A 10,893-nucleotide genomic window follows, 5' to 3' on the forward strand; every position below is an offset into this window, starting at 1 on the left:
CATATACATGCCCCCGGTCAATTAACCGCACCCCCCCCACACCCAGCGCAGAAAGCGTGCACGGGTGGTGTGGCTATCATTTGCGAGCGATGTTCACAAATGCGACCTTGGCACAGGCGGTAGTAAAGTGCTGTTAACCTCAACTCACGTTCACTCACAGCTAAAGGGCATGGACGCGTTCCCCCCCACCCTTCGTGTTTAAGACAGCGTGCTCTTCATGTCTGGTCACCTACGATGGTGGAACTGTTCACATTGTTTTATAGACGTTCACATATCCGCCTATCCCCAAGTCCGCAGCCAAACGGGATATGCGACGACGCACTGTAATTCATTCACATAAACACAAAAATGCAATGCACACTTCCTACACAACCCACAGAGCAACGCATCCTACTGGACATCTGTGAAAGAGAGCTTCGGAAGCTCATCGCATTTCTCCAGGATATAAACAGACTTTAATCAAGTATTCTAATCAAGTATTCTGATCGAGATGATAAGCAGCGATTGGATCACCATCACCAGCCATCACCAATCTGCTTCTGGATGGAAGCCCCCCCCCTTCCCCGCCAACAATTCACCCGGGTGGCCAACACCGTGCCTCCCCTTGTGCTGATGTTTACACGTGGCATGCGGTACTCATTTGAGGCTGAGTCGACATAGGGGAGGCCCAGGACCCGTTCAGATATCTCAGCTAGAGACACAGAACCGGCAATACAGTACTGTGGACGCACACAACTGTGTGTACAAACGCAAACATACAGAAACAAGTTTAACACAAAAGTGTGAATAAACAAACTTTAATACACACCTCTTCCCTTAAACTCTGGTTAAAGTCAGAATAATGACTTTATTAATAATAAGCGTACAACTTGGATCAACTCCTACTCAGTGACCCAAGTTACATGCAACATTAATACTGAGTATATTTGATTACTTGAAGTGTTGAACACCACTACTCCCATAATCACACGACTCACATCACCATCACTACTCCCACAATCACACAACTCCAATAACGCTATGTAACACAATTTTTGTTCCTGGGTAGTAAGTGTTATTTCGTAATTGCTTATGCCTAAAAAGTACAGGAAATGGCTATTATTCCCACAAACTTTGCTTTTGTGACCAGGACAGTGATATTTTGAAATTTACCTATTTTCAATGACAAAACGGGCGAATTTGTGTCTTTTCATTCACATAAGTCAGAAAAAAACTATGAATCAAAATTAACATGTATTTATACTAAAGTAATACAAAAATGACTACAAAAGATTTAGAAGTGAGTAGTTTTTCGAGATTAACGATTATACTGAAAATGACTTTCACGAATCAGCCCCAAAATGTAGTCTCCCATCATGTTCTCGTTATACTGTCCTTGGTAGCGGCGTTCAAAGTCCAGTATATCCTGGTGGAAGCGCTCGCCTTGTTCCTCCGAGTATGCTCCCATGTCCTCCTTGACTTTATCATAAGCATCAAGGATATGGAGTTTGAGGAACATCCTACAGCCCATTGTGCCATAGTTCTTCACCAGTCTCAACCAGCCCCAGTTTTCGACCTTGTGATTGCCCAGGAAGCCACGAACCACTGCGATATAGCTGTTCCAAGCCGCTTTCTCATTACTAGTGAGCTTCTTGGGGTATTCATTGCACTCCAGGATTATCTTTATCTGTGGTCTGACGAAGACACGGCCGGCTTTGACCTTTGCCTCAGACAGCTTAGGGAAGAAGTCTTGAAGGTACTTGAAGGCTGCCGACTCCTTATCTACAGCTCTGACAAATTGTTTCATAAGGCCAAATTTAATGTGCAGTGGTGGCATCAGCACCTTCCGGGGGTCCACCAGTGGCTCCAACTTGACGTTGTTCCTCCCCACAGAGAACTCGATCCGCTGTGGCCAGTCCCCCCTGTGGAAGTGCGCCTTGGTGTTTAAATCTTTTGTAGTAATTGTTTAATTACTTTAGTATAAATACAAGTTAATTTTGATTCATTATGTTTTTTTCTGACTTATGTGAATGAAAAGGCACAAATTCGCCCGTTTTCTCATTGAAAATAGGTAAATTTCAAAATATGACTGTCTTGGTCACAAACAGCAAAGTTTGTGGGGAATAATAGCCATTTTCTGTACTTTTTAGGCATAAACAATTAGGAAATAACACTTCCTACCCAATCTTAACTTAAAGCTTTCGTGACTGCAGGAATTCAGATTCTTTGGGTCTTTCAGTAAAGTCACGTTGATAGGTTCAAGGGAACAAAAAACAATTGTTACACAGTGTGATCACACTACTCACACATCACACCACTCACACATCACACTACTCACACATCACACTACTCACACATTCACACTACTCACACATCACACTACTCACACCTCACACTACTCACACATCACACTACTCACACATCACACTACTCACACATCACACCATTACCACTACTCACACATCACACTACTCACACATCACACCATTACCACTACTCCCACAGTCACACTACTCCCACAGTCACACTACTCACACATCACACTACTCACACATCACACTACTCACACATCACACTACTCACACATCACACTACTCACACATCACACTACTCACACATCACACCATTACCACTACTCACACATCACACTACTCACACCTCACACTACTCACACATCACACTACTCACACATCACACTACTCACACATCACACCATTACCACTACTCACACATCACACTACTCACACATCACACCATTACCACTACTCCCACAGTCACACTACTCCCACATCACACTACTCACACATCACACTACTCCCACAGTCACACTACTCCCACATCACACTACTCACACATCACACTACTCACACATCACACCATTACCACTACTCACACATCACACCATTACCACTACTCCCACAGTCACACTACTCCCACAGTCACACTACTCACACTTCACACTACTCCCACAGTCACACTACTCCCAGATCACACTACTCACACATCACACTACTCACACATCACACTACTCACACATCACACTACTCACACATCACACTACTCACACATCACACCATTACCACTACTCACACATCACACTACTCACACATCACACTACTCACACATCACACTACTCACACATCACACTACTCACACTACTCACACATCACACTACTCACACATCACACTACTCACACATCACACTACCCACACATCACACTACTCACACATCACACCATTACCACTACTCCCACAATCACACTACTCACACATCACCATTACCACTACTCACACATCACACTACTCACACATCACACCATTACCACTACTCCCACAATCACACTACTCACATCACCATTACCACTACTCCCATAATCACACTACTCACACATCACACTACTCACACATCACACTACTCACACATCACACCATTACCACTACTCCCACAATCACACTACTCACACATCACCATTACCACTACTCACACATCACACTACTCACACATCACACTACTCACACATCACACTACTCACACATCACACCATTACCACTACTCCCACAATCACACTACTCACATCACCATTACCACTACTTCCACAATCACACTACTCACATCACCATTACCACTACCCCCACAATCACACTACTCACATCACCATTACCACTACTCCCATAATCACACTACTCACATCACCATCACTACTACTCCCACGATCACACTACTCACACATCACCATTACCACTACTCCCACAATCACACTACTTACACATCACCATCACTACTCCCACAATCACACTACTCACATCACCATCACTACTCCCGTAATCACACTACTCACATCACTACTCCCACAATCACACGACTCACATCACTACTCCCACAATCACACTACTCACATCACCATCACCACAATCACACTACTCACATCACTACTCCCACAATCACACTACTCACATCACTACTCCCATAATCACACTACTCACATCACTACTCCCACAATCACACTACTCACATCACCATCACCACTACTCCCATAATCACACCACTCACATCACTACTCCCACAATCACACTACTCACATCACCATCACCACTACTCCCATAATCACACTACTCACATCACTACTCCCACAATCACACTACTCACATCACCATAATCACACTACTCACATCACCATCACCACAATCACACTACTCACATCACCATCATCACTACTCCCACAATCACACTACTCACATCACTACTCCCACAATCACACTACTCACATCAACACCGCTACTCCCACAATCACACTACTCACATCACTACTCCCACAATCACACTACTCACATCACTACTCCCACAATCACACTACTCACATCACCACCGAACATGAGCCAAAAGCCTGGGATTCAGTGGCACGTATGAATCAGACACAGACACGCATCCGACTATTGCGCTTTCAATAAACACAATATAGCCACCACGAACATAGCCACCATCGCCAACTCAAGCCTTGGGAGCACAAACAACACAACAAAGATCCCCCATGAAGCCTCAACAGGCTGTTTGGGGTAAGGTGCTGTTACCGTGTAGCGCCTACGAAGGCCGGCACATTAGGGAGTGGGGGCACCACGCCCGACCGCCTTTGTCTCACCCAGTAGCGATGTTCGCACACCACACCAGGTACTCCTTTGAGGCTGAGTAGACCTAGTGGATGGCTCGGGATCAATCCAGATAATCGTCACTGGCGATGGTCGTAAGCGAGGATCGAACATTGCTCACCGGTGTGGTAGCACAGCGCGCTAACCGCTACACCATCATCATCGTCGTCACCGTTATCAATATCACCACCATCACTAACTACCACAATTATCGGCAACACCATCACCATCAAATTTCAAAGATCATCAACTCGAGGCTGGATTTCAGGAGCACAAAGAAGCTGAACCACAGCGCCCATCCTCCAACATTAAGATCACCACCCCCCACCCATCATCATCACTACCACCAACCACCACAATCATTATCATACCTGCCATCCTCACCATCCACACACCCAGCATCACCCCCCACCATTCTCACCATCATCCCTACCATCCTCATCCCCATCATCACCATCACTCCCGCCATCCTCACCATCATCACCCCCACCCATTCTCACCACAATCATCAACACCACCACCATCATCACCCTCACACCCCCATCACCTCGATGATCATCACCCTCACCACCATCATCACCCTCACCACCATCATCACCCTCACACCCCCATCACCACGATGGTCATCACCCTCACCACCATCATCACCCTCACACCCCCATCACCACCATCATCACCCTCACCACCATCATCACCCTCACCACCATCATCACTCTCACACCCCCATCACCACGATGGTCATCACCCTCACCACCATCATCACCTTCACACCCCCATCACCACGATGATCATCAACCTCACCACCATCATCACCCTCACCACCATCATCACCCTCACATCCCCATCACCACGATGATCATCAACCTCACCACCCCCATCACCCTCACACCCCCATCACCACGATGATTATCACCCCCATCACCACGATGATCATCACCCTTACCACCATCATCACCCTCACACCCCCATCACCACGATCATCATCACCCTCACCACCACCATCACCCTCACACCCCCATCACCACGATGATTATCACCCCCATCACCATGATGATCATCACCCTCACCACCATCATCACCCTCACACCATCACCACGATCATCATCACCCTCACCACCACCATCACCCTCACACCCCCATCACCACGATGGTCATGACCCTCACCACCATCATCACCCTCACACTCCCATCACCACGATGATCATCACCCTCACCACCATCATCACCCTCACCACCATCATCACCCTCACCACCATCATCACCCTCACCACCATCATCACCCTCACCACCATCATCACCCTCACCACCATCATCACCCTCACAACCATCATCACCCTCACCACCATCATCACCCTCACACCCCCATCACCACGATGGTCATCACCCTCACCACCATCATCACCCTCACCACCATCATCACCCACACACCCCCATCACCACGATGATCATGGAGGAGTTTGCGCTACTCGAGACGACACAGAACTGGGAACAGGCGCCGTGCTGGAGTAGACATCCCCACTGCTCGTGGTTAACTTGCAGGAGACACACACGAGAGTGAACACACACACACAACGAGAGTAAACACACACACCACGAGAGTAAACACACACACGAGTGAACACACACACACGAGAGTGAACACACACACACGAGAGTGAACACACACACACGAGAGTGAACACACACACACGAGAGTGAACACACACACACGAGAATGAACACACACACACACGAGAGTGAACACACACACACGAGAGTGAACACACACACACGAGAGTGAACACACACACACGAGAGTGAACACACACACACGAGAGTGAACACACACACGAGAGTGAACACACACACGAGAGTGAACACACACACGAGAGTAAACACACACACGAGAGTGAACACACACACAACGAGTGAACACACACACAACGAGTGAACACACACACGAGAGTGAACACACACACACGAGAGTGAACACACACACACACACGAGAGTGAACACACACACACGAGAGTGAACACACACACACACGAGAGTGAACACACACACACACGAGAGTGAACACACACACACACGAGAGTGAACACACACACACACGAGAGTGAACACACACACACACACGAGTGAACACACACACACGAGAGTGAACACACACACACGAGAGTGAACACACACACACACGAGAGTGAACACACACACACACACGAGAGTGAACACACACACACACACGAGAGTGAACACACACACACACGAGAGTGAACACACACACACGAGTGAACACACACACACACGAGAGTGAACACACACACCACGAGAGTGAAAGTTTCGGCTATCGCGGTTCTCCTGAGAGAGAGAGAGACACAGAGACACACAGACACAGAGAGACACAGACAGAGACAGACACACACAGAGACACACAGACAGAGACACACAGACAGAGACACACAGACACAGAGAGACACAGAGACACACAGACAGAGACACAAACAGAGACACAGACACACACAGACAGAGAGATACAGAGACACACAGACAGACACACACAGAGAGACACAGAGACACACAGACACAGAGAGACACAGAGAGAGAGACAAAGACACACAGACAGAGAGAGACGGAGACACAGATACAGAGAGAGACACAGACAGACACACAGACACACACAGACAGAGACACAGACAGAGAGAGACACAGAGAGAGGTGAAATCCGCGTGACTCCCAGCGTTGTTTGTGACTGCTGGAGACTGAGAATGGAGAAGGGGAGGAAGGCTGCGCCACGCTCATGGACAACAATAGCGGGAGACTAGCGAGGCGGCCGCGGCGGAGGATCGCTCCTCGTGGCTTCAAGCGGCGAATGGAGGAGCTGGGGGGGGAGAATGTTTGGTGGATGATGGTGGTGGAGGTGGTGGTGGTGATAGAGGTGGTGGTGGTGATGGAGGTGGTGATGGAGGTGATGGTGGTGGTGATGGAGGTGGTGGTGAAGGCGGCGGAGTACTCGCCCGAAGTCGGCGTCCATCGACTTGAAGTAGAACTTGCAGTGCGGCTTGTTGAGCACCGCCTTGAAGTCGGCCAGCGTCACGAGCTCGGCGGGCACCGCCACCTTCACCAGGTACGGCGTCTCCTCCTCGTCGATGTGGTAGATGATCTTCGTCTCCCCCATGGTGGACCACAAGAAAGGCAACAACCCGCCGGCCGGCCCGCCCGCTCTCACCCCCTCCCCCCCTTACCACCACCGCCGCCGCCTCCTCCTCCTCTCTTGCGCGCTGGACAAGTGAGTGAGTTAGTGAGTGAGCCGAGTTGTTGAGGAGTTTGTGGCGGCGGAGAGCGAGCGAGGTGAGGTGAGGAGGTGGTGAATCGTTGTCGCTCTCACCACGGAGCGCCGCGCTCCCTGCCCGCTCACTGCGTCCCCAGCAGAGCCGCGCGGTGCCCCGCCCCCTACCACACATAGCCCCACCCCCAACGGTGACATCACGTCCGATGTATCCAACACGCCCCGCCCCCCGGATGTGACATCGTAAATCTGGTAGGGTTTTCACTGGGCACCCCCCCACATGCCACCAACTAAAATCACCTCGGAGTGGCCGTGATGTCACATCCGCTAGTTTTGGTGGACCCCACTACTCGCAGGCCGTGACGTCATAAAGTTATGTTGGGCCCTGTTGAGCAACGCGCCTTTGGGGGACTGAGTATGCGGACATGACGTCACGCAACAGCTGTCTCGTGCCGGATGCGATGTCATAAGATTTTGTGGTAGATCTCGGGGGGGGGGCCCGACTTACCGGTGGATGTGACGTCACGTGCGTTGGGGAGCGGTGGTGCAGCTGTTAGCGCGCCACGCTACCAACCTGGCGACCCGAGTTTGTTTCCCGCTCACGGCCAACGCCGGTGACGATTATTTGAACCGGTCCTGGGCCTCCCCTAGGTCGACTCGGCCTCAAATAAGTATCCGGTGCGGTGTAAACATCGCCACTGGGGAGACAAAGGCGGCTGGACGTGGTGCTGGACACCCACCCCCTCGTGTGCCTTTCCAGCCTTCACAGGTGCTGCCCGCTAACAGCACTTGCCCCTACAGTCTGTTACAGGCTAAACGGGGGGGGGGGTTGCGTGGCCGAACGGATACAAAATGGGTCATTGCCCCGAAACGTTGCCTCATTTGTATTCCACACAGCAGGTAAAGGTCCCGCAGGGCTGGGCAGCTCTTGTTTCAGAGGCCACTTGCCCACAGATGACGGCTCAACGAAGAGGCTCATCACATAGACATTTACAGCGGCCACAATACTCTGAGCACGAGGTGGTGGTGGTGTGGATTCTAAATGTGGAGAAAAGCCCACGCGACCACGGGGAGAGACACGCAGACTTTGCCAAATATATGGACTTCCGTGGTAAACTCAACTTCCATGGTAAACTAAACTTCCATGGTAAACTGGACTTCCGTGGTAAACTCAACTTCCGTGGTAAACTGGACTCCCATGGTAAACTGGACTCCCACGGTAAACTGGACTCCCACGGTAAACTGGACTTCCACGGTAAACTGGACTCCCATGGTAAACTGGACTCCCGTGGTAAACTGGACTTCCGTGGTAAACTGGACTCCCGTGGTAAACTGGACTCCCGTGGTAAACTGGACTCCCACGGTAAACTGGACTCCCACGGAAAACTGAACTCTCATGGTAAACTGGAGTTCCATGGTAAACTGGACTCCCACGGTAAACTGGACTTCCGTGGTAAACTGAACTCTCATGGTAAACTGGACTTCCATGGTAAAATGGACTCCCGTGGTAAACTGGACTTCCATGGTAAACTGGACTTCCACGGTAAACTGGACTCCCACGGTAAACTGGACTTCCATGGTAAACTGGACTCCCATTGTAAAATTGACTCCCGTGGTAAACTGGACTTCCATGGTAAACTGGACTCCCACAGTAAACTGGACTTCCATGGTAAACTGAACTCCCGTGGTAAACTTGGCTCCCATGGTAAACTGGACTCCCACGGTAAACTGGACTTCCGTGGTAAACTGGACTTCCGTGGTAAACTGGACTCCCACGGTAAACTGGACTCCCACGGTAAACTGGACTCCCACGGTAAACTGAACTCCTGTGGTAAACTTGGCACCCGTGGTAAACTGGACTCCCACGGTAAACTGGACTCCCACGGTAAACTGGACTTCCATGGTAAACTTGGCACCCGTGGTAAACTGGAATCCCGTGGTAAACTGGACTCCCACGGTAAACTGGACTCCCACGGAAAACTGAACTCTCATGGTAAACTGGACTTCCATGGTAAACTGGACTCCCACGGTAAACTGGACTTCCGTGATAAACTGAACTCTCATGGTAAATTGGACTTCCATGGTAAAATGGACTCCCGTGGTAAACTGGACTTCCATGGTAAACTGGACTTCCACGGTAAACTGGACTCCCACGGTAAACTGGACTTCCATGGTAAACTGGACTCCCATGGTAAAATTGACTCCCGTGGTAAACTGGACTTCCATGGTAAACTGGACTCCCACAGTAAACTGGACTCCCGTGGTAAACTGGACTCCCACGGTAAACTGGACTCCCGTGGTAAACTGGACTTCCATGGTAAACTGGACTTCCGTGGTAAACTGGACTTCCATGGTAAACTGGACTTCCATGGTAAACTGGACTTCCGTGGTAAACTGGACTCCCACGGTAAACTGGACTCCCACGGTAAACTGGACTCCCGTGGTAAACTTGGCTCCCGTGGTAAACTGGACTCCCACGGTAAACTGGACTCTCACGGTAAACTGGACTTCCGTGGTAAACTGGACTCCCACGGTAAACTGGACTCCCGTGGTAAACTGGACTCCCGTGGTAAACTGAACTCCCATGGTAAACTGGACTTCCATGGTAAACTGGACTCCCGTGGTAAACTGGACTTCCATGGTAAACTGGACTCCCACGGTAAACTGGACTCCCACGGTAAACTGGACTCCCATGGTAAACATCAAAGAGCCGCACTGCAGCTGCTGCGGCTACGCAGCAGGCTGCCGGCCGCGGAGTGCGTGGTGCAGTGACGTGTGGGTACCCGCATCGCTTCCATCTGGGCAGCGTGGAAGAGTAGACCAAACACTCTCTAGACTAGCGAGTAGTTACTGCGCGCCCTCTAGGGAGCGAGCCAGCAACTGCAGGGCTGCACCTTTACCCTAGTGTAACTGTAATAAAAGTATTTTAAACTACAAGCTCAGATCTGTGTTTTCTGGAGCGGTCCCTGTCCCTTTGACCTGCAAACAAAACAACCAGCACGTC

General features: G+C 50.0%; 1 protein-coding gene across 2 annotated transcripts in view; it reads right to left on the minus strand.

The window, feature by feature from the left end:
• LOC116950553 (segment polarity protein dishevelled homolog DVL-3-like) overlaps positions 1-8,084 on the minus strand; it is a 95,136-nt gene extending 87,052 nt beyond the window's left edge. For both annotated transcript variants that reach the window (XM_032968430.2, XM_032968429.2), the window contains exon 1: positions 7,618-8,084. In XM_032968430.2, coding sequence (XP_032824321.1) covers positions 7,618-7,778 — 161 coding nt within the window. In that variant the 5' untranslated portion in view covers positions 7,779-8,084. The remainder of the gene's footprint in view (positions 1-7,617) is intronic.
• Positions 8,085-10,893: the final 2,809 nt, after the last annotated feature.

This window comes from Petromyzon marinus, chromosome 39, assembly GCF_048934315.1.
Source record: "Petromyzon marinus isolate PM22_M1 ecotype Great Lakes invasive population chromosome 39, UKy_Petmar_22M1.pri1.0, whole genome shotgun sequence".
Classification (NCBI taxonomy): Eukaryota; Metazoa; Chordata; class Hyperoartia; order Petromyzontiformes; family Petromyzontidae; genus Petromyzon; species Petromyzon marinus.